Here is a 24,943-nt window from a genome sequence, read left to right on the forward strand (position 1 = left end):
ATTCAATGATGAAGCAGCGACACTCAGTTAAGCAGATTTATTGTTTCTCTTGCAAAACAGCATCAGGAGATTTTCAAGGTGACTGACAGGATTGCTGTTTTAATCAGAACAAAAGGATACTGTGGTGTTCAGGTGAATCACTACAGTCTGAATGCAGGAGCTCTGTGGCAGTTCTCAGGTAGTGATCAATTAAGATGATTTATACTATTTTGATATTATTGTGCTTTCTTTGCAAAATGGAAGATTGCATCTGACCAATCCTTGTCAAAGAGCTGAATCTGTAGACATCACTGGGAACTTTACTGAGAAAATACTGGCAAAGATGTTAGTGGGAAATTCTGCAGGTAGTTACTACATTACCAGACATGATACTTAGAGGTTTATCAGTCCTATACGTTCATGGTATTAACAATGTAAGTTTACAACATGTACCAGCAATCTATTGCACGTCTAACAACTTGTAATAACACTGAATAGATGAATTTTTCCATCGTTGTGAATTAATAGGAATGAAGCTATAACTGCTTAGCATCTCCCATAGATCAGTTTGTTCTGTTCTTGAATTATTATTAGCAGTCATGTTTCTTTCATCAAAATTCTTGTCCCTTCCAAGTATAATTCTCAACAGTTCACTTTACAAACACACCTGAGCAGAAGCCACACACAATTTCTGGATCTAGGTGCTTGCTCCCTTGTATCTCAGCTCCTGATAACCTTGTCCAAAAAACTCCAACTCCGACCCCTCTGTTATACAATAACAAAAAGTCCTCATTGTATGAAAGGGAGTAGAAAAATAAGTGTCTCCATGTACACAGAGCTTTTCATGATCACCAATATCTCACACAACTTTACAACCAATGAAGTAATCTTTGAAATGTATTCACTGCTATAATCTCAGAAGCACAGCAGCCAGTTTCTGCTTAGCAAATTCCCGTAGATATCAAACATGATCATAAGCGGAAAACCTTAGTACTGTGATGTTTTAAATAGTATTTGAGGGTGAGGCCATTTTTTTTTAAACTTTAAACCTAGCAGATTGACTCTGACTGGTCAAAGCACTGCCCTGATAAATGAGCTAGAAAATAGCTATTAGGTCCTCCTAACTAAAAGAAAAGAAACCACAGTGAAAACAGGCTGGAATGAATGCAGGTTAAAGGAAGAGAGAACGAAGGGAAGCCTTGCAGGCTGAAAGCACAATTCAAGGTTATCTGTCAACGTGATAATGTGTAAGGAAACCAAGAGCAGAAATGAGCTACCACCCTCACTGTGAATTAAGTTACAGGGTAATTCAGTAGGTGTAGAGACTGTCTTAACATATCCAAGGAGCCTGACCTCTGTTTTAGCTGCCTACCCAGGATGCTTCAAATAAATATGGGTGTCACTGGCGTGACCAGTATTTATAACCCATTCTTAATTGCTCTACAGAAGGTGATGGTCAGCTGGCTTTTTAAGCTGCTCCAGTCTTTAGGAACAAGGATACCCACAGCCCTGTTAAGAAAGGAGTTCCAGAAGTATGATTCAGTAACAGTGAAGGAATGTTGATCTAATTTCAAATTAGGATGTGTGTGACTTGGAGGCAAACTTCCAAGTGGTTTGCACTTGTCTGCTTTCCTTCTCCTTCTGAAGGGGAGAAAAGAAGACACTGTTAAAGACGCTTGGTGTACACTTTGTAGATGCTACACAATGCTGCTGCTCTCTATCAGTGGTGAAGGCAGTGAATGTTGAAAGTGGTAGACGTGGTATCATTAAATGAGTTATGCTGTCCTGGATGGAGTCAAGCTTCTTGAGTGATTTTGCAACTGCACCCATCTAGGCAAGTGAAGCTTATTCCATCACATACCTGAACTGTGCGTTGGAGATGGTAGACAGGCTTTGGAGAATCAGGAGGCGAGTTACTTGCTGCAAAGGTCCTCTGATCAACTCTTGTAGTCATAGTATTTGCATGGCTAGTGCAGCTCAGTTTCCAGATGATGGTAACGCTCATAAAAACATAAGAAGGTAACTCTTCAACCTTGCTGAGAGATTCTGAAAATCTTTGAAGTATGAGATTTGAGTTCTGCCTAATGGAAAAGGGACAGGCTAAGTTGCCTTCCAGAGAGGAATGCAGAGTGCACAGAGAGAAGCTAGCCCACTAGGCTGCTATTTAAAAAACTAGAGAATAGAGCCCCTTAAAGATCAACGAGGCCATCTCTGTGCGGAACCACACAGATATTAAACAATTATTTTGTGTTGGCATTTACTCTGGACAAAGTCAAGGAAACTAGGGAAGTTGGAGAAACAAACAGTGATGTCTTTAAAACATTCCATATGACAGAAGAGGAGGTGCTGAAGGTGTGAAAACACGTAAAACTAGATAAATCCCTAGGATTTGATCAGGTGTACCCCAGGTCATTGTGGGAAGCTATGGAAGAAGTTGTGGTACCACTAGCAGAGATATTTGTATAATCTACAGTCAGGGATGAGGTGCCTGAAGATTGGGAGGTGGCTAATGTTGTGCCTTTGTTTAAGAAAGGCTGCAAAGAAAAGCCTGAGAAATAAAGACCAGTGATGTCAGCAATGGGTAAATTGTTGGGGAGGATTCTGAGAGGCAGGAACTACATGCATTTGGAAAGGCAAGGCATGATTAAGGATAGTCAATACAGATTTGTGCGTGGGAAACCGTGTCTCACAAACTCGATTGAGTTTTTTGAGGACATGACCAAGAAGATAGATAAGGATAGAGTGGTAGACATTTTCCAATTGGACTTTAGCAAGGCCTTTGACTAGGTTTCACACTGTAGACTGATTTTTAAAGTTAAAACACATGGAATCAAGGGAGATCCAGCAAATTTGATACAAATTGGCTTGACGTTAGGATAATTTTTCAGATGCCTGTGACCAATTTGAAATGAATGGGGATATTTGGTGAGAATTTGTCTATAATTAGCTATTTAATTGTCTACTAGGAGTGGTGGATGGAATCAAAAAATTAGATTTGATCTGTTGGTTGTGAGACTGCTTAGTCCTGTCTTTTACAAGCTGCTTATTGTTAAGCAGAGATCTAGCCCTCTGTCACCAGGCTGACAGCTTATTTTTAGTTATGCCCAGTCCTGCTCCTGGCATATTCCCTTGTACTCTTCATTGTAGCAGGATTCATCTCCCAGCTTAATTGTAATGATAACACAAGGGGTATGCCGGGCCGTGAGGTTATAGATTATAGATAAATACAATTCTGCTGTTGCTGATGGCACACAGTACTATACAGATGTCCAGTTTCATTGGCTAAACCTGTTTGAAGTCTGTATACATTGGAATGTTGTTACTCCCACAGATGATTCATCTGTTTGCATGGCAGTCGTTTGGTACTGTGACAGACAGACACATCAGCAACAGGTAGATTGCTGAGGATAAGATCAAGTAGATTTTTTCTGTCATGTAAGTTCCTTCATCATAATCATACATCTCTACAGTAACCCTTCTGAGGTAGGATCACCGGACCCGAAACGTTAACTTTGTTTTCTCCTTCACAGATGCTGCCAAGCCTGCAACTTTGTTTTTGTTCTTGATTTACAGCATCTGCAGTTTTTTTTGGTTTTTATCTCTATGGTAGGTGTGACTTGAACCTGGCTGTCCTGGCTCAGAGGTAGGGACATTCAGTGCATCACAGGAGTCCCATTGTTATTTATAATCAATATTTTCTAATCAACATGTTCTCACATGTCATTAACACTTCTGGTTCAGGTGGAACGTGAACCCAAGCCTTCTGGCTCAGAGGCAGGTACACCCCACCACTGCACTATAAGAACCATTGTCACTTGTAATACTCATCAATGCAAGATGTATTAACTTACCACTCCATTAAGCTATGAGCAAAGCTATTAGTGCACCAATTGTTTCTAATGGAGATGTCTGCTTTATGGAGTTGAGCTCAATAATATTGATTTGAAACTGTCTTCTCTACAACATTTAAAGGGTGTATCTTTTATTGCTTGTTGTTAATATGTAACAGGTCCTTTAACCCAGAAAGTCCAAAAACATTGATAACTTGAAAATTAATCCCTTAAGGCCAATTTTTCAAAAGCATCACCATTCACCAAGCTCACGCAAATACTCAGAAATTTCACAGAAGTGGCATCGGTTAAGCTATCTCTAAAACAAAGTTGAGTGAAATTAATGTTATTTAAATCAGTATTTGTGTTTAATATTAAGTAAGATGAGGAGGAATTTCTTCAGCCAAATGATGGTTAATCTGTGGAACTCATTGCTCAGAGGGCTGTGGAAGCGAAGTCATTGAGCGTATTTAAGACAGAGGAAGATAGGTTCTTGATCAAGGGTTATGGTCAGTGGGATAGGAGGGGTGGATAGATTGGCGAGAAGGTGGACATTTTAACTCCCCCTCCCACTCCCTGGGTGATCTGTCCACCTTGGGCCTCCTCCAGTGTCACAATGACACCACTCGCAAACTGGAGGAGCAACACCTCATATTCCGCCTTGGGAGCCAGCAGCTCGGTGGCCTAAACATGGAATTCAGCAATTTTAAAATCTCCCCATCTCCAGCTTCATCCCATGTCCAACCCTCCCTCTCATCCCACCTCCTTGACCTGACACAACCTGTCCATCTTTTCTCCCACCTATCCACCTTTCCCATCCCACTGACCAATCCCCACCACTCCCTACAGCATCCACCTATCACCATCCCACCTACTTTCCCCAGTTCCACCTCTCCTCTGTCTATTTATTTCAGAGCTCCCTTCTCCTTCTTCCATTTCTGAAGAGGGGTTCCAACCTGAAATGCCAACGTTCCTGCTTCTATGATGCTGCCTGGCCTGCTGTGTTCCTCCAGCTCCATGCTGTTTTCTTTGACTCCAGCATCGGCAGTTCTTGCTATCTCTCAGTACTGATCTTTGTCATGTATTGGCTGTATCCTATCACACAATCAAAACGTAGTTCAAAAACTTTACATGCACCATGTCACTTAGGCACCACATTATACACCAAACTTGGAAACAATGTAATGGTGAGACCAGAACCCATAGGATCACTTTTATTTGAATTTTCACTTGGCAATTATTTTGCTGGAAGTTATGTATTGACTTCCTTTCATTAAGGTCCTTACATGTCATTGACATATTTATTACAACTTTAATTGGTGACTATTTATACATCAACTTTCGCCAAAAAATAACAAACAGTGCTTACCTTATCTCGTATTTGTTGCCGCACTTTTTCTCGTTCAGCTTCCATTCTGATATGTTTCTGTTTTCGTTCTTCTTCCTGCTGACGAAGGGCCTCTTGTCTTTCCTCTTCCTTCTTCTGTGCATCAGGGTCTTTTTCTTCATCACCCCCCAACATCTTCCCCATGTCTTTGGTGGCCCCTGTGTGAAATAATAACATATAGCATAGCCATGAAGATCAAAGGCAATGAGATATCGGTTCTTCATTCGATATTAGTTCCAGTTTGGTAAGACAGACAAAAGTGGATACATGTGGAGGTGGGCTATGGCAGGTTTTGCAATGGGGACTCTTTGGTTGAGTTTGAACAGGTTTGTACTACACACAACACAAAATTGATCCAAACAGCTTGAAGGGCCACATACCTGGCCTAATAGTGTAAAATGCAGGAAGGCCGCAATGCTGATAGATGCGCACTTTGGTGTAATGGAAGCAGCAGTGATATAGTGCAGATCTTTTATACTGACAAGGCAAGCCATAACCCTCACAGTTGTTCAAAAAAGTACAAAATCTGCTGGAAGTCAGGTCACTTTAGATTAAATGCAGCATTCCATACTGCCAGTTACACGAGGTGAGGACATCACTGAAACACTCTTGTTCCTTTCTACCTGGCTGCAATTGAAAAAAATATTCACTGGTATCAGAAGCACAATGAAACAAATCTTCTACTGCACACAATTCTGCTGATGTCCATGAGTCATGTGCAGTGAGTGGAGGGACACAGGTTTTACAAGCTGGTAGATCAAAGGATCATAAAACTGGTTTGAGTGAATGAACAAACCTAAAATGGCTGGCTGACTGCCTCCTGTTGAATCTTTAATCATTCATACATTTCTGCATGCTAGAAACTGCAGAAGCAGGGTGTGAAGAATTCTGTTAAAAAGGTTTTGCTTGTTCTGTATCTGTAAAATTTTCCTTCCTTTCCTGTTTTGAAAGCATCACCTTGATAAACTATTACAATGTCTCTAAATAGTTTGTGGGGTTTTGGATTACCTCTCTCATGGCCGCGCGCGCGCGCGCACACACACACACACACACACACACACACACACACACACACACACACACACACACACACACACACACACGAGGTGAATATTGTAGTTACAGTCAGTGTGGCATTTTACAAATGCCTGCTTTCAGAATAACAGCAGCCTGATTTCTGGGACAGTTTCTGGATGAGGCCTCACACCTACAGTTCAGTGTCTGAGCTGGGATGTCACTTTTTGTATATTCCTATTGGCCTATCTGACTAAAGTTTGGCAAGTTAGGCAGACACTAATGGAACCTTTAATTATCTTGGGGCACTGACTTGTAAAAGATTGTGGAATTTGCATCTTCATCAATCAAAATCTTTTTAACAGAGTTCTCCATACTCTGCCTCTGCAATTTCTAGAACGCAGGAGTGTATGAATGATTAAAGATTCAACAGGAGACAGTCAGTCAATCAGCCATTTTAGGTTTGTTCATTAACTCACACCAGTTGTATGATCCTTTGATTTCTCTGCCCTTCATCTCTCTGTCTATAAACTCTGCATCTGACGAAGGGGCTATGCTCCAAGAGCTTATGATTTCAAATAAACCTGTTGGGCTATAACCTGGTGTTGTGAGAGTTTTGGATTTGTCTATCCCAGTCCAACACCAGCATCTCCACATCACTCCATTAATCATGACAGCTTCTGCATCCACTGTGAAATTTCAAGCAGTGTGTTCAAATACTGACTTTTACCACATGGGTTTTTTGCTTAAGCTTTGGCACATGTTTCTTTTATCACAGAATCTCATAGCACAGAAGCACATGCAAAATGCATGCACTGGCTCTTTGCAAGAACTGTTCTATTCATCCCAACAACCCGTGCTCCTTTCCAACAATCTTGCAGTCCTTTTAATTTTCAGAATATTTCCACAGCCTTTCTCAAGCTTAATGCCGAATTTTGAGAAGTGCAATTCAGTACACAAGAATTACATTCTGATCGCCTTTCTAATGAGTGGAAGCTGCAGCTGAGGGATACAAACAAAACGCTGAAGAAACTATCTTGGAAGGATTTAAGAATAAGTTTTCAAATGGTTGGATTATATTCTGCATTCATCATTATGCTGCAGTAAACTAGGCATTTATTTCTAATAAAATTGCTTAAAACATGGATTCTTCTGCTGAAAACTAACTGAATAATATTATTTTAATGGTTAAATAAAAGTCCATAGTTAAGCTACATAAACAGAACACAGATCCTTGAAAGTGACAGCTGTTAATACTTGTGGGAAGAAAAAAGTCAAAACTACAATGTTTAACTCCTAAATATTTATGTTCTCTTGCATTTCCAACGGTAAGCTCGAACAAAGTGCCAGAATAATTTATTTTACCATGGCTACAGTATTATGCACATTCCCCAAAACAAATAACACATGTAGATATAATCAGGATTAGCTGCCAGTGAAAAGTCTGTTGCAGTTATTGGGTTGGTAAGAGCTTGCACTGAGGCACTGAAGGGATATTTAAACTGTGCCACTTCTCTTGATTCCATTGTATTTGATTCTAGTGGCCTACGGATCTTGGAGCTACAGTTAATGCACCAGTACCTGAAGTTGCTGTATTTTATTGCAGTCCGGTCTTCAGAATGATCTAATTTCATAATTTTCCTGAACTTATGTATAGATTGTGCAACTAACCTTCCTGTAAAGTGGTTCCATTGTGGGTCTCACTATTTTGAATTCTATAGACTGGCTGTAAATGTATGTGTGAATTGCTGTCCTGGAATATTGTCATTCCTAGCCCTAGGGAAGACTGAGACTGATAACAATTGGAAATAGCCAGTCAAAAATAACAGGTCCTCTAGTTGTCGCTCTCAGAGTAAAGTCTAAAATCCTCATTTCCGGCTCCACAGCATGAGCAAAACCAATGCGTTGGTAGCTGGCAGCTCAGAAATGGAAGAAATTTCTGTTTGTGCAGTCTGGTGATCTTCCGTGTATCAGATGAAACCACAGTGCTCAGTGTGCAATGCCCACTTCCCTTGGCTCTGTTCCTAGTCACCAGGATGAATTTGACTTGGGGCCTGAAAAGATTTAATTTTCTGCCCATTCATAATCAATTAGTGGAAAATATAGTCCTCAGAAGCTGCTGGTCATAAAAATAACTGATGCTTATTTGAATTGTGTCCACTTCAGTCGATTAATCTTGGATGGGAGAATTCTGTAATTCTATTTGAAGTTTATGAAAGATTTAGGGATAAAATTGGGTCAAAATACCTTTTTTTGAGGCACAGGGGTCATGATCTATGACCTGCCTGCAGCAGTTCTGCTGAAATGAGCATTAAGCATGAACTCATGTTATGATTCCCCACGGACTTGAGTAAGGAAAAGCATAACATCTCTGGATGTTGAAGGAGACTGGTCTGTCTTCATTGTCTAAGTTACAATGTCTATCATATTGATGTATCTTGTACCAATCATGCAATAAATTACATCTTATTTAACACAACAGCCTGTTCTCATTACATTATTTAGTGGTTTTCATCTCCCATACTAACATAGAAACATGTTAGAAACTTAGAAAATAGGATCAAGAGTACGCCATCTGGCTAATCATCCAAATTGTTGGCTCTCAGAGCTACTTCTAATTCCTTATTGAAAACATTCAGCCACTTTTTGTGGCAGAGAATTCCACTGCCTCATTACTTTCTGGGTGAAGAAATTCCTCTTTATCCCAGTCATAAATACCTTAGCCATATCTTTAGAGTGCGACCCCTGGTTGTAGACTCCCCAGTCATTGGGAATATCCTTCCTGCATTTACCCTCTCTGGGGCTTGTTAGACTTTCATGGGTTTCTGTGAGACAACCCTGCATCCATTCTTATAAAGTCCAATGAATATAGTCCTCACTAATCCAGTCTTCCTTCATACATCAGTCCTGCCATCTCAAGAATCAGACCGGTAAACCTTTGTTGCACTCCCTCCATAGCCACAGCAGTGTTCTTTGGATAAGGAGACCAAAAATACACACGATACTCCAGATGTGGTCTTACCAGGGCCCTGTAAAATTGCAGCAAATCACTGCTGTTCTTATACTCAAATGCTCACACTATGAAGGCCAAGATGCCATTTAATTTACTAGGTAAAGTAGCCCCTGTAATTTAAGTGGAGGATGGTGGCAGAAAGACCACCACATACCAAGACACCAGCCAGTTAACACAACATGTTGGGTAGTGATGTATATTGGAATTTTAATTTAGCTGCAGCACACAGAAGGATGGACAACAAAGTGAATCATACTTCAGTAGAAATCAGGAGGAACTACAGAAAAATCTCTGGAGAACAACAACATTTATCAGAGGAGAGCAACAGAATCCATCCGGTTTGTAAGACACTCTTGAGGAATCAATAAGAGCGTCAACCAGATGGCAGATCCTAAGATCAATGTCAGCTCTGTGGAACTAGGAAACCTCACAGGCACAAGTAGAACACATTTGATTAAATATTTTACTAAAAGGATTGCGATATTGCAAAATTACAGGTAACTTCCAGGAGGATGTGGAAAATGATAGAATCTCTATAGTATGGAAAGAGGTCATTTGGTCCATCAAGCCTGCACCGAGCCTCCAAAGAGCATCCCACCCAAACCTACCACCCACCCCACACGCACCCCTCCCCACATCCCACACTATCCCCATAACTCTGCATTTACCACCGCTAATCCACCTAGCCTGCACATCACTGGACACGACAGCCTGGCCAATCCACCTAACCTGAACATTTGGCCTGTGGGAAGAAATTGAAGCATTCAGGTGAAGCCCATGCACACATGGGCAGAAAGTGCAAACTCTGCATCAACAGTCACCCAAGGACAGAATCGAAGCCAGGCTCCTGGTGCTGTCAGGCAGCAGGTGGTGACCACTGAACTCTTGAAGTGGAACACTGTCACACAGCAGCAATCAGGTCAAGTAGCTACACAGAGAGATGCTGATGAGATAGAACAACAGAAGAGGAACCAAACGTATTCCTAAAGCAGATTGGTGATCCAAGCTAAACCTTTTGGTAAGAAAACAGCTATGTCAATGGGCATCTCATTAATTTTAAGTTTTGATATTGGCTTAAGTGTTACTATGTCAGCAGATCATCCACTATGGGTGAAGAAATAGAGGCTACAGCTTACAAAAGTGTAACTGATGCTTGCTTCAGATTCTGCCAGGGTCACTCAGCTCCAGACCTCATTACAGCCTTAGTTCAAACATTGAGAAAAGATCTGAATTGCAGAGGTGAGATGAGAGTGACTGCATTGGATGTCCATAAAAAAGGAATTTCTGTCTCAAAACATCAGCTGTCTTCCATGAAAGACCTACTTCAGCAGGCAAGAGGTCCTTTGTAAAGGAAATTCGGCAGATTAAAGAGCCTTCCAGCTAACATCATGGACCAATTCGTGCTTCAGAACAAATGACATCCAAAGGCCATCCAAGAAACAAAAGGACTTCCTATTTAACACAGTTAGGGGCCTCGTATGGCTAAGAAAATAATCATGGTCAATAAGCCTCAAAGCAAAGTCTGACCAATTATCCAAACCTGAAGAGAATGCTTTCTGGCAAGATAGTTGAAACATTCAGATTGCCTCAATTTGTGAAGACAGAGGTTGAGGAGCAATGGGGGAGTGGTAAATGTAGTTATACACATGAATGCATCAATGTGAAGAACAGGAAAAATAAACTTGGAGGAAGGTATGTTGTTGATGGTTTTTGGTTATGAGAGCGTTAGCTCTGAAGTTGCATTGCTCTCCATAACAATATCTATTATATCAATGAGGGAGCCAAGATGATGGGTCTACCTTTTTCAAAGTCAGAACTGTTCTCTCTATCCAACTCCTTATGACACCATCAAAATGAGCAGAACAATGCAATAAGTACTTCCAATTTTGATGATATCATAAGGACTTGGGTATAAGGAATAGTTATGGATTCTGAAAAAAGATGGACCCATCATCTCAGTTGATATGATAGATATTGTTATGGAAAATAATGCAGCTTGTTCATCGTTACTGTGATGTAATAAGCTTGTATAAGATAAGAGATTTACCGTCAGACTATCATGATTTTCCTTTCCCATGCTAGAAAAAAACACAGGTCCTGTAAATCCCAATTGTAAAGGAGGATAGGCAGCAAATCTATCTTATGGTGACTAAGGCTTCAACAACACAATACGATGATCAATGGTGAGAATTAATCATACAAAGAGCATTATATTTGATTTTGTTTTACCCAGTGCTCCCTTGCCTGATTTTCTGCCTCCGGCATCCATAATCTATGTCATCCAGAGTACTCAGATCGTACTTGTCTGTAAACCATCACTTCAGGTCATATTAAGCTCCTTTGGTCCCCAGTGTCCCAAAAAATCAGTTTCAATACTCTCATCCTTAACTTTGAATTGTTTCATCATTATCCCACTGCCTGTACTAAGTACTGAGATCTCCTCCCACAATATGTTATAGTTTGCACTGGACAGTCCCACTGCGCTGTACGCTTATTGTAGGGCTAACGATTTTAATTTTGCTTTCCATTTGGAGTTTTGAATTTTGACTTATCAGCTTTTGAGTAAACATTAAGAAAATATGGAAAAGCTATTTTTAAAATGATATTCACTAATAGCCAATTAGTTGTATGTGCATAAAAGTGTCACAATAGGAGATTAATAAAAATACAACCTGTATTGATAATTATGTAGATTTCCATCGGATCTTCTCTTGGCTTAGTTTGTCCTTGGCATGGCTTTAAAGGTAAAATAATCGTGACCTTTCCAGAGAATAGGGCTGCTGTCTGATGAATGACTAGTGGTGGTCTAACCTGAGGGTCATTAAGCCTCAGGTGAGGCGAGGGAGTGAGAAGGAAGGGTCCTTGGTGGTAACTTCAGCCACGGCACCAAAACGTCCATGCTTTTGGTGTCACTCTGCATCTCAAACTCGCTATCCAGCCAACTGAGCTAACCCGCCCCCACTCAGCATGCATTTATACTCTGCTTTTCCCGTGCTGGTGTGGATTGGTCAAACATAACAAAATTTAACTAAGGTCATCCAGGGGTGTTTCTCTGTGGCATTGATAAAGAAGCAGTCTTTAATGATGTCAAAAGCAGCATTTTTTTCTTTCATGGAGAAGCTCAGCATGAATATCAATTAACGGTGGTATTCAAACTGGGTTTCCTAATCGAGTGATATTCTAATATTAAAGAGCTGTAAATCAGTTTAATTTTTCTTGTCCCTCAATACAGAAAGATTTTCATATTTTGCTGCTGACATTGGCAGTTCGTTCACTGCAAATTATGACTTGGTTAACAACTGCTCAAAAACAGCATTCATCAGAACACGATCAAATGAACCAACATATTTGAAAAAAAAATCATAAAATAAAAACATTTCTCAACTTATTCTGAAATCCTCAGCTTAATTATTTTCTCAGGACTGCTCTGCAAATCACCATCATTATATGGTCGCAGTTTTTTTTAATGTCAGTAGCTAAATTCTCTTGTCAATGTCAATTGGTCAATGGTTATATAATGCTGAATGAATAAAGACAGCTAAATGTTATGTTCCTCTGACTCAGTCAGAGTTGTGATGAGAATTTTATAGGGATTTCCACCATGAGGCCAAGTGAGATTTTTTGCAGTCTCTTCCCAAACTTGCTTCATTAGCTGCCTACTGTGTACCTCCATTAGGCGGCACAGTGGCTCAGTGGTTAGCACTGCAGCCTCACAGCACCAGGGACCCAGGTTTGATTCCAGCCTCGGGCAACTGTCTGTGTTGAGTTTGCACATTCTCCCCATGTCTGCGTGGGTTTCCTCCGGGCGCTCCAGTTTCCTCTCACAATCCAAAGATTCGCAGGGTAGGGGGATTGGCCATGCTAAATTGCCCGTAGTGTTCAGGGATGTGTGGGTTATAGGGGCGATGGGTCTGGGTGGAATGCTCCAAGAGGTGGCATGGACCTGTTGGGCCAAAGGGCCTGTTTCTACACTGTAGGGAATCTAATCCTCAGAACAAGCAATGAGCTAAATTCATCAGGTACGTGCTCTGGTTTCCATGTGAAGTTTTCTGACCGTTCAGCTTGTTTAGTAGATTTGGTAAAATAGGAAGTGAAAAATTAATGACAGAATCCCTATAGGGTGGAAACAGGCATTTTGGCCCGACAAGTCCACACCAATACTCAGAGAATCCCACCAGGACCCATCCCCCTAATCTACACATCCCCGAAGACTATGGCCAATCCATCAAACCTGCACATTTGTGGACTATGGGAGGAAACCAGAGAAAACCCAGACAGACACAGGAAGAATGTGCAAACTCCATGCAGGCAGTCACCCGAGGGTGGAATTGACTCTGGGTCCGTTGTGCTGTGAGGTAGCAGTGCTAATTGCGGTGCCATCGTGCCATAATAAGGTGAGTTGATCCATTAAGACTACATTCAACAATAATCCCCCTTAATTGGCAGCTTGCTGTGGCCTAGTGAGAAACTCTTGACATTGAGATGGACTTCACTGGTCTTCTCATCCACAAATCTCACCCGAGCCCACATCAATCAGACACCTATAAGAATCACCCATAGTATCTGCTAGCTTGGAGAGGGTTTTAAGTAAATGGGGAACGTTGATTAACTAAGGGGAAATCATCGGATTAACATTGGGGTTATAATCAGTATGACATTTTCTAAGCACTATAAATAATAAAAGTCTTTTATAAGACCAATGTGTTTTACATATTAGATACAGGATAAGAAATCACATGAAAACAAAACTAGAAACCATCTATATAAGACTACCAAGAAATCAACAAGAGGATTCTTTGCCTAGAGAGTGGAAAGAATGTGAAACATGCTGCAAGAACAATGAGTTGCAATGAATGGTACAGATAAATTTGAGGGAAATCCAGATTAACATGTGAAGAAGGACAGAACTGAACATTAAGTGGGCAGATTTGGATAAGGAATATTGAGATGTGGTTCAAATGGAGCATAAACATTAGCATGAGGTGATACGGTCAAATGATCTGTTTCTGAGCTGTATGTTCAATATAATTCTGAGGTGGTGTGGTATCCTTAATCATATTTTGTTAAGAGAATTAATGTCCAGAGCTACTATATTTTTAATTTGGAACTTGAAATATGTAAACACATTTATTTAAAATTCAGTTACTATGTAACACAAAACTGATAGAGTTACCTTGTATAGTGTCAATTAAGTTATGGCCAATTTTGATGCCCTTTGTCTGTGACAGTGCCTTCATTTCAAACATATTTATTAACATGTACTGACATTATCACCATATGCAGTGTTTCTAAAAACTTAACTGGCTTTCCCCTGTTCCCAGGAGCCGTTAACTGAGCTGTGATGAACTTTGGCTTAATTTTACTTTTCTTAAATTGTAATGTGTGACTTCTGTCATTAATACCGGTGTCAAAGTGTGGCAACTTATGAAACTTTTCACTGTATTTTCAAATATACATGACAATAAATTGCTATTCTATTCCATTTTATTTTATTCTACATATTGTCTTTCTCATGTAATACAGCAATGACCTTCATTATAAATTAGGTTCAGGCACACTACCATATTAGAAAACATTAATTTCCACAAATCAATAATTTTTAAACAACAAATCCTGTTTGACATTCATATGATCTTCAGAATCAGAATTTCAGAAATCTTTCCTTTTGTTATAATCTATGAAAAAAATTATTCTTAACAGCATCAGAGATAATGGGAACTGCAGATGCTGGAGAATCCAAGATGACAAAGTGTGAAGCTGGATGAACACAGCAGGCCAAGCAGTATCTCAGGAGCACAAAGGCTGACGTTTCGGGCCTAGACCCTTCATCTTCATCATCCTCTCTGATGAAGGGTCAAGGCCCGAAACGTCAGCCTTTGTGCTCCTGAGATGCTGCTTGGCCTGCTGTGTTCATCCAGCTTCACACTTTGTATTCTTAACAGGCATTTTGGCACGTTTTAGCACATAGTTTTGGTAAATGAATAGTGATAAATCAATCAGTAATTCATTGAATTAATGCAGAGGAGCAATTTGGGGTTCGGAGCTCATTTGGAGCTCCAGCTATATAATCAAAATGTCAGAAGGAAATTGCAGGTAATATTCACATGCATGATGTGGTTATTGCCACTAAAACAGTTTAAAACCTGAAATGAATATTACATATTTCATGTTTTACTTCATAAATAATAAAAAAGGTACTAAAATCAAAACTCAGTGATAGAAAATTGCCTTCCTGTACTGTGTGACCTTTGTTTGCTCAGCAACAAAATTTGTGGTTTCATTCTAAAAGGGCCAAGTGTATTTCCTCAACAGATTGAAAAGCGGTAATGGGCTCTCGCAGTCTGTTACAAAACTCAGCATGGCCATTGAATCAGAGCCAATTTGCATCTACTTTTCTTGGCAAGAATTAGCAACAGTGCAATGAAAAGCACTTATCGCCCTATTCCTGCCGTCATTTACCTGCGTTGTTTTTGGAACAGGCTGAGAAGCAGGTGTGTATAATACTGGTCCAAAACAGGTGGGGAGATAATTTAGTATGTGTAACTTGAGGACCAATAATATTCAGTGGATTCAGTTGCAATTTTAGACTTCCACTAAGTGTAGAGTATACCTCTGCCCAGTGGAACTGTATGTAGAACGATATAACTATCTGTCCATAGAGAAACGAATGTTCAACCTTGTCATATAAAACAGACCACATACCTTCCATTACTTGTCCCTCTCAAAACAGCCCTCAAAATTTTCCATCAGCACGCTGGTTGGCTAACTCTCCACCTAAACATGAAATTTTCTACAGCTCAGCTACTGAAATAAAATGATGCCCAACTATTTAAAGTGTTTGTGAGTCCTACTGATATGGTCAGATTGATTGTAACAAACTCCTTGTTCACCCAAAAATGCAAATCACATGGTCATTCCAGTTGAGAGTGAGATTATGGATCAAGTTTCAGTCTCATATCATTGATGTTGACTTAACTCCTTGACTTCTTTGCCGTCTTTTATTATGCTTTTAAAAAGTAATTGCACCAATATGTCAATGTGTTGAATTCTAATCTTAATGTTTCTTGGTATACCATTTAAACATGTTTAAATTGCCTACATAGTCACAAAGAGACTGATCAGCATTTTAAAATCCACATTTTGAGGTGGTCAGTAGTGATGAGTAAGATTTCAGGCTTGAGGTCTCAAATCATCCAAACTTGAATGGGGAATGTACAAATGTGTGTGGTGTACAATTTAAACTGTTTTTAGTAGGAAAGTTAGCAATGAGATGAGGGAGGGAATCATAAATGGATTCCAACTAACACTGTTTGACTTGTTTGTGAAGAAGAGGTCACTTTGTTTCCTAGTGCTTAGATCTTCTGCAGAAATTGAACATGTAATAAGCTGCACTACAGCCACACCATAATGCCCCATGATCACGTTCTTATTGATTTAATTTTGTTATCACTTTTAGACTACATGCCACATTGTCATTGCTTATCTATTTGCCTCTACTTGGATATTCATAATCCATCCCAAAATTCACATTGTTGCAATCACTTGAGGAATACTGCTGAATCCACTGTTGACAACTGTATTTTAGATTTTGCTTGTATGATTTTGATGGTTTAGGTGTTTGCCTTTTCATCACATATACATAGATCAATTATTATTCATAAGAAACCTGATTAACCTGAATCAAAGGGGTTTCATGTGTAGGGCTAGGATGTGCTTTAGGATGAATTTATCCAAACTCTAGTAGTTCTTAAATTGGAGAGAGTAACTCATATCTTTCTCCAATGCACTTTTGATTATAGTGAATATTCTGGTTGTGTTTCAGAAAGGAAGAGGAGACATAAAGATAATTGAAGCAATTGAACTGAGTGATTTAATTAACTCTCTCTAGTTTACAACAAAACTGAAGCTTTTAATCATCTCAAACCACCCTTGTTTTCAGTATGAATGGGTATTAGCAGGATGGAAGTCAGAAGGAAACATGATTAACTTTCTACAAAAACAAATTGCTGAAGCAGCTCAGCAGGTCTGGCAGCATTTATGTCAACAATTCAGGTCCAGGGACTCTTCTTGAGAGTGAACCTCCGAAGGTGTTGCAGTTTCAGATTTCCAGGAGTTCTTTGTGAACTAACTCCACGAAGACCAAGATTCTGTCACCAAGTCACCCTTTATTTACACATGCATAGTAGTTGATGCTGTCCAGATAGAATGAAGCCACCTCCTACAGTGGGCAGAACTTCTGACACAGATAATAAAATGTGAGGCTGGATGAACACAACAGGCCAAGCAGCATCTCAGGAGCACAAAAGCTGACGTTTCGGGCCTAGAACCTTCATCAGAGAGGGGGATGGGGTGAAGGTTCTGGAATAAATAGGGATAGAGGGGGAGGCGGACCGAAGATGGAGAGAAAAGAAGATAGGTGGAGAGGAGAGTATAGGTGGGGAGGTAGGGAGGGGATAGGTCAGTCCAGGGAAGACGGACAGGTCAAGGAGATGGGATGAGGTTAGTAGGTCGGAGATGGAGGTGCGGCTTGGGGTGGGAGGAAGGGATGGGTGAGAGGAAGAACAGGTTAGGGAGGCAGAGACTGGTTGGACTGGTTTTGGGATGCAGTGGGTGGAGGGGAAGAGCTGGGCTGGTTGTGTGGTGCAGTGGGGGGAGGGGACGAACTGGGCTGATTTTGGGATGCGGTGGGGGAAGGGGAGATTTTGAAGCTGGTGAAGTCCAGATTGATACCATTGGGCTGCAGGGTTCCCAAGCGGAATATGAGTTGCTGATCCTGCAACCTTCGGGTGGCATCATTGTGGCACTGCAGGAGGCCCATGATGGACATGTCATCTAAAGAATGGGAGGGGGAGTTGAAATGGTTTGCGACTGGGAGGTGCAGTTGTTTACTGCGAACTGAGCAGAGGTGTTCTGCAAAGCGGTCCCCAAGCCTCCGCTTGGTTTCCCCAATGTAGAGGAAGCCACACCGGGTACAGTGGATGCAGTATACACATTGGCAGATGTGCAGGTGAACCTCTGCTTAATGTGGAATGTCATCTTGGGGCCTGGGATAGGGGTGAGGGAGGAGGTGTGGGGCAAGTGTAGCATTTCCTGCGGTTGCAGGGGAAGGTGCCGGGTGTGGTGGGGTTGGAGGGCAGTGTGGAGCGAACAAGGGAGTCACGGAGAGAGTGGTTTCTCCGGAAAGCTGACAGGGGTGGGGATGGGAAAATGTCTTGGGTGGTGGGGTCGGATTGTAAATGGCGGAAGTGTCGGAGGATGATGCGTTGTATCCGGAGGTTGGTGGGGTGGTGTGTGAGAACGAGGGGGATCCTCTTTGGGCGGTTGTGGCAGGGGCGGGGTGTGAGGGATGTGTTGCGGGAAATGCGGGAGACGCGGTCAAGGGCGTTCTCGACCACTGTGGGGGGAAAGTTGCGGTCCTTGAAGAACTTAGACATCTGGGATGTGCGGGAGTGGAATGCCTCATCGTGGAAGCAAATGCGGCGGAGGCGGAGGAATTGGGAATAGGGGATGGAATTTTTGCAGGAGGGTGGGTGGGAGGAGGTGTATTCTAGGTAGCTGTGGGAGTCGGTGGGCTTGAAATGGACATCAGTAATAAGCTGGTTGCCTGAGATGGAGACTGAGAGATCCAGGAAGGTGAGGGATGTGCTGGAGATGGCCAAGGTGAACTGAAGATTGGGGTGGAAGGTGTTGGTGAAGTGAATGAACTGTTCGAGCTCCTCTGGGGAGCACGAGGCGGCGCCAATACAGTCATCAATGTAACGGAGGAAGAGGTGGGGTTTGGGGCCTGTGTAGGTGCGGAAGAGGGACTGTTCCACGTAACCTACAAAGAGGCAGGCATAGCTGGGGCCCATGCGGGTGCCCATGGCCACCCGCTTAGTCTGTAGGAAGTGGGAGGAATCGAAAGAGAAGTTGTTGTGGGTGAGGACGAGTTCGGCTAGGCGGATGAGGGCGTCGGTGGAGGGGGACTGGTCGGGCCTGCGGGACAGGAAGAAGCGGAGGGCCTTGAGGCCATCTGCATGTGGGATGCAGGTGTATAGGGACTGGACGTCCATGGTGATACTGAGATGTTGGGGGCCAGGGAATTGGAAGTCCTGGAGGAGGTGGAGGGCGGACGTAGGGTGTCACGGACGTAGGTGGGGAGTTCCTGGACCAGAGGGGCGAAAATGGAGTCCAGATAGGTGGAGATGAGTTCGGTGGGGCAGGAACAGGCTGAGACGATGGGTCGACCAGGGCAGGCAGGTTTGTGGATTTTGGGAAGGAGATAGAAACGGGCCGTGCGGGGTTGGGGAACAATGAGGTTGGAGGCTGTGGGTGGGAGGTCCCCTGAGGTGATGAGGACACGCCTGTTTATATCTGTCCGCCACGGCTCCCTGATCGGGCTGACTTCAATAATCATGCAATGCTTCGAGAGGCTGGTCACGGCCCACATCAACTCCAGTCTCCCAACCTGCCTCAATCCCCTACAATTTGTCCAACAACATAACAGATCCGTAGAAGATGCCATATCCCTAGCCTGGCACTCATCCCTGGAACATCTGGACAACAAAGACACCTACATCAAACTCCTGGTTGTTGACTTAGGTTGCACCATCAACACCGTTATCTCCTCCAGAGTGATCTCAAAACTCTGTGACCTTGGTCTCGGTCTTGCCCTTTGCAATTGCAGCCTCAGCTTTCTCACCCACAGACTGCAATTAACGAGGAACCTCCTTCACAATAACACTCAACACAGGAGCCCCGCCCAAGGATGTGTCTTTCCCCCCCCAACTGTACTCCCTGTACACCTACAACTGTATTGCCAAATTCCAAACGAATGCCATCTACACGTTCACTGTTGACACCACCATAATGGGACACATATCTAACAACGACAAGTCAAAACACAGAAGGGAGGTACAGAGCTTGGTGATATGGTGCAATGAAAGCAATCTGTCTGTCAATGTCAGCATAGCTAAAGAACTGATCATCAATGTCAGAAAGAAAGTAGGAGATCATGCCCCCCCCCCACCCCACCCCACCACCATCTACATCAACGGAACTGAAGTGGAGAAGTTGAAGAGTGTCAAGTTCCTCGGAGTGACAATTAGCGATGACCTGTCCTGGACTTCACACATAAAAATGACAGTCAAGAAGCACAACAATGTCCTTCTTCCTCAGGCAGCTCAGGAAAATCTGAAATGTCCATAAGGTCCCTCACCAACTTCTACAGATGCACCATCGAAAGCATACTGTTCGGGTATATAATGGCCCGGTATGGCAACTGCTCTGCCCAGGACTGTAAGAAATTGCAGAAGGTGGTGTGTACAGCCCAGACCATCATGGAAGACAACCTTCCAGCCATGGACTTTATTTAAATGGCCTGCTGCTACAGAAAGGGGGAAGATACAAAAGCCTGAAGACACACACACAAGCAGGTTCAGGAACAATTTCCTTCCCACCATTATCAGACAGTGGAATGGACTCTCGCCTCAAATAATGTGACCTGCAACGTAACCTATATGCCTCTAAGTCTTTTTGATCTATATTTCCTTTGCTTGCTGTGATCTGCTTATACCTCTTGGAAACAAAGCTTTTCACTGTATTTTGGTACACATGACAATGAAAATTATCAATCAGGGAACTCATACTCTATGAGGTTTGCCTGGCTGACTATAATCCATTTTGGAGCCATACAAATTTTTGTGCTGCCATTGCTTCTTAAATTCATCCACCAATTATTGTTATTTAGGGCGGAAAATCAGCAGTTACCACGCACACTTATCTGCTGCTCTCTAAGTGGAAGGCGGTAACATAGTTGTAATGTCACTAGATTACTAATTCTGTTTCTCAGGTTCACATTCTGAATCCCACCACCATGTATGGTGAAATTTTAATTCAATGAAAATATGGAAAAAAAAACTAGTCAATAGCGACCATGTAATGATTATTGTAAAAATCCACCTGGTTCACTAATGTGAAGTCATTCCGTTAGGGATGGAAATCTGCTGGGCCTGGCCTATGTGACCCCACACCCAAAGCAATGTGGTTGACTCTTAGTGCAGTGCGCATTTAGGAATGGAAAATAAATACTGGTCCATCCAGTGGCATCCACATCCTGTGAACGTTTTCTTAAAGATTATAAACAGGTAGCAAGCACCTTGCTTAGAATTCACTGTTATAATGGATGCATTTTGCTTTTGTTTCTAGTGTCTAGATTAGCTTAGAGGGATTCACAATGATCAATTCCTTAAATCTTGCTGGCTATTCCATTTAAATCAAAGGAAGTCAGCAGAGAGCCAGGGGCGCAAGGGTCTGAGTTTCAGATCTCAAACAGTGACTAGAGTTACTGTGGCACATTGGCAAAGTTGTGAGTTATATGAAGAGCATGTGCAAAAAGGTGGTCACCATACAGGTCAAGAACATGGACGCGGACAGGCCCCTCAGGTCTTGTTTGCTGAATGGATTTCCACTTTAGACGCAGGTGAAGGCTTTGTGTCCACAGAAGAGTATAGTCAGAACCAAGTTTGTAGCATCTCGGGCAACTCAGTTGTCCTGGATTGGCCGGGGTGGGGGGGGAATGAGGAAAGGAAGTTGTGATACGAGATTCATTAGTTAAGGGAACAGATAGGCATTTTTGTAGCATAGACATGACTCCAGAATGGAATGTTATCTCCTGGTTTCCTTACAGCCAACGACATATTCACCAACTTCAGACCATGAACAGTTCTCTCCGTTTTGATTATCCCTATTCCCCAAGTGTTTTGTTTTCATGGATGTATTCTCAGCAAAGCTGACATATTTTTGACTATTAACACGTGGTCTTCATCCAATTACCTTCTGCATGACCATTAGCATTCCTTTTGAGTTTTTGCTCTGGGGCACTTCTCCTATCTGTTCCAATTGCTCCTCCTCCCCCACTTTGGCTACAGCTTAAAAACTATCACTTTTTCAGCCCCCTTAGTTCTGAAACATAGTCAAATTAGCCTTGAAATATTAACTCTGTTTCTCTCTCCACAGATACTGTCAGATCTACTATGCTTAGCTGGTACATTCTGTTTTTATTTTAGCTCTCTGTAATTCAAAGTACTTTGCATTTATTCCATTGTTTAATGGAAAAAAATTCTGGCAATTAACACCGTCAAACTAAACCAAAGTATACATTGACTTTTTTTTCCAATGTGTGAGGGTTAATTCTATTAGATTGCATAGATCTAGCACAGAGCTTGCGAGCCAAATGAACCTTATCAAATAAACCAGCCAGCCTGTCTCTGCCTCTCTAAACTGTTCTTCCTCTCACCCATCCCTTCCTCCCACCCCAAACCGCACCTCCATTTCCTACCTACTAACCTCATCCCACCTCCTTGACCTGTCCGTCTTCCCTGGACTGACCTATCCCCTCCCTACCTCCCCACCTATACTCTCCTCTCCGCCTATCTTCTTTTCTCTCCATTTTCGGTCCGCCTCCCCCTCTCTCCTTATTTATTCCAGAACCCTCTCCCCATCCCCCTTTCTGATGAAGGGTCTAGGCCTGAAACGTCAGCTTTTATGCTCCTGAGATGCTGCTTGGCCTGCTGTGTTCATCCAGCTCCACACTTTATTATCTTGGATTCTCCAGCATCTGCAGTTCCCATTATCTCTGAACCTTATCACTGCCTAGTTTCTGCAGTACAAGAAACTCAGATAACTTTTTACAGACTGTACTGTGCGTGGAATGAAACAGTTTCCAACCAAAAACCTCTTTATTTGCAGAGTACCGAGGCTGAACATCTTGTGATGGAGCATTGTGATTTCTGCACCGTGGTGGTGCAAGGTGGCTACAACTGCCACTGAGCTGGTTGAATAGCACTTTTTATTGGATGTGAGACCATTAAATGTAATTCCAGAGCGCTTCCTGTTTACAGCAATAGCAGCACAGTGCAAGCAGTTTGAAGCAACATTTTTTAAATCTCCTAAAGTGAGCAAGTGGTCTGCTGGACTAAGTTCAAAGTTATTAATGATAAAACAAGAGCCAATTATAACAGCAGTCTTTATTCTACTGTTACTGGCTTCACTAGGATTTGGAAGCTTGTCTACATGTAGAGTTCATTGTAGATAATCCCTGATTAAAGAATGGCACACATGGAGCGATCTTACTCTGAGACAATCATTCCCAGGACTGACAAAATGGTTCTACTGTGAATAGATGAGCGCAGTTTCACAATATTGATTAGTATGTCGTAGTGCCTCTCAGTTATGGTAGCCTGATATATGTCCTTTCTTTGTTTCTTTAGAGACCTCACCATGTTTATCAACTGAGATTACTGGAAATTCTCAGCTCTTCTAATGGCTTGAGAATATTTCTTTGTTTATACTACGGTCCAGTATATATAATTGAAATGTAGCACAAAGTGCAAAGTATTAAAAATTCTTTCAATGAATGGGAATATTCAGAAAGTCCACTGTAGCAGCCTGGTTTTCCATTTCTCTATTATTATTTTGTTTTATGGTTCCTTTTGTAATAGCTTAAAGCAATATTTATGACCTAAATAACCTCTATAACACAAATTATTTTATGCTGGAGAAAGACATACTGCCTGCAGCCAATTTTTGACAAATTAATAGATCTATTAACATACTGTCACACAAGAAATTAAAGCAGTAATGTGTGTACGTTATGGGAATATGAATGCTAGTACATTCATTCTGCCTAACTCTATTCAAATGTTATGACTGGCATCTTTTGTTATTAAAGACAGATCAGAGCTGTATGCTAGTGAACTTCTGTTCTTTTTATAGATAAACAAAAAATGGCATGTCTATCTTCATAACAGAAAATCATAACCAGCGATTCCTTTAAAATGAATAGTGCGAAACAATTACTGATACCAGTGGGAACCATTTTTTTCACCTTGCTTTGACCCTTTATCTACACCACACACATGTTACATAAAATAAATACAAAATGATATTGTGCAAAAGCTTAGTTTAAATAGCCAAAGATTCTAGGTGCACTGTTGAGCATTATAATAATGGTGAAGTTTTATTTGGAAATACAATGATTCAAATATGTCTCCTTACTGTATATGCTAAGTTATACTTTAAAAGAAATGGAGAAGAAAATGACTTGCCATTATTGAGTATCTTTCATGCTACTGGTAATTTCCAAAGTGCTTTCTAATACTTTAGCAGTGTAGTCACCATTGCAATTTATTTGTCGCACTTTGTATGTGCTAACTCCTCACTTGAACAACAAACTAATTTCATCATCCTGCTTTCTTCTGATAGTCCTGCAACTCCTGCATAAAATATTTACCCATTTTCCACTTACAAGCTATTTTGAACTCTCCGTCTGTCAAAACATTCCTCAACCACTCCATCTATCAAAATATTCCACCAAACTGCCATAATATCTCTTAATTTTCCTATGATGCTGTTCGCTCCTCAACCAAAGGCACTAGTTTTCAACTAACCACTGTGAAGAATCTTCATCATTCTAAAAATCTGTTAGATTTCTTCTGCAAATTCTTTGTTCCAGTGGAATTTGACTGTCATTGTAGTTATAATTTCCTAACGCTAACATTAGCTCAAAGAATCAATGATACATACACACTGCCATTCCAGAACCATAAGATTTCAGATAGAACACTGTGAACATTATCACTATTTAACAAAAATCATTCTAAGTTGCTGCTTCATCCAATGGTTGCCAATCTGCTGCCATTAAGGAACAGCAATACTGCAGATTTAAGTAAAAACATTATT

The 24,943-nt window shown here is 41.5% G+C and overlaps 1 protein-coding gene across 3 annotated transcripts in view; it reads right to left on the reverse strand.

Annotated features, from left to right (window-relative positions):
- Positions 1 to 24,943, reverse strand: part of LOC125458112 (complexin-2) — a 301,798-nt gene that overhangs the window by 11,045 nt on the left and 265,810 nt on the right. For all 3 annotated transcript variants that reach the window (XM_048543010.2, XM_048543012.2, XM_048543011.2), the window contains exon 3: positions 5,179 to 5,354. In XM_048543010.2, the coding sequence (XP_048398967.1) occupies positions 5,179 to 5,354 (176 nt within the window). The remainder of the gene's footprint in view (positions 1 to 5,178; positions 5,355 to 24,943) is intronic.

Source organism: Stegostoma tigrinum, chromosome 13 (assembly GCF_030684315.1).
Source record: "Stegostoma tigrinum isolate sSteTig4 chromosome 13, sSteTig4.hap1, whole genome shotgun sequence".
Taxonomy (NCBI): Eukaryota; Metazoa; Chordata; class Chondrichthyes; order Orectolobiformes; family Stegostomatidae; genus Stegostoma; species Stegostoma tigrinum.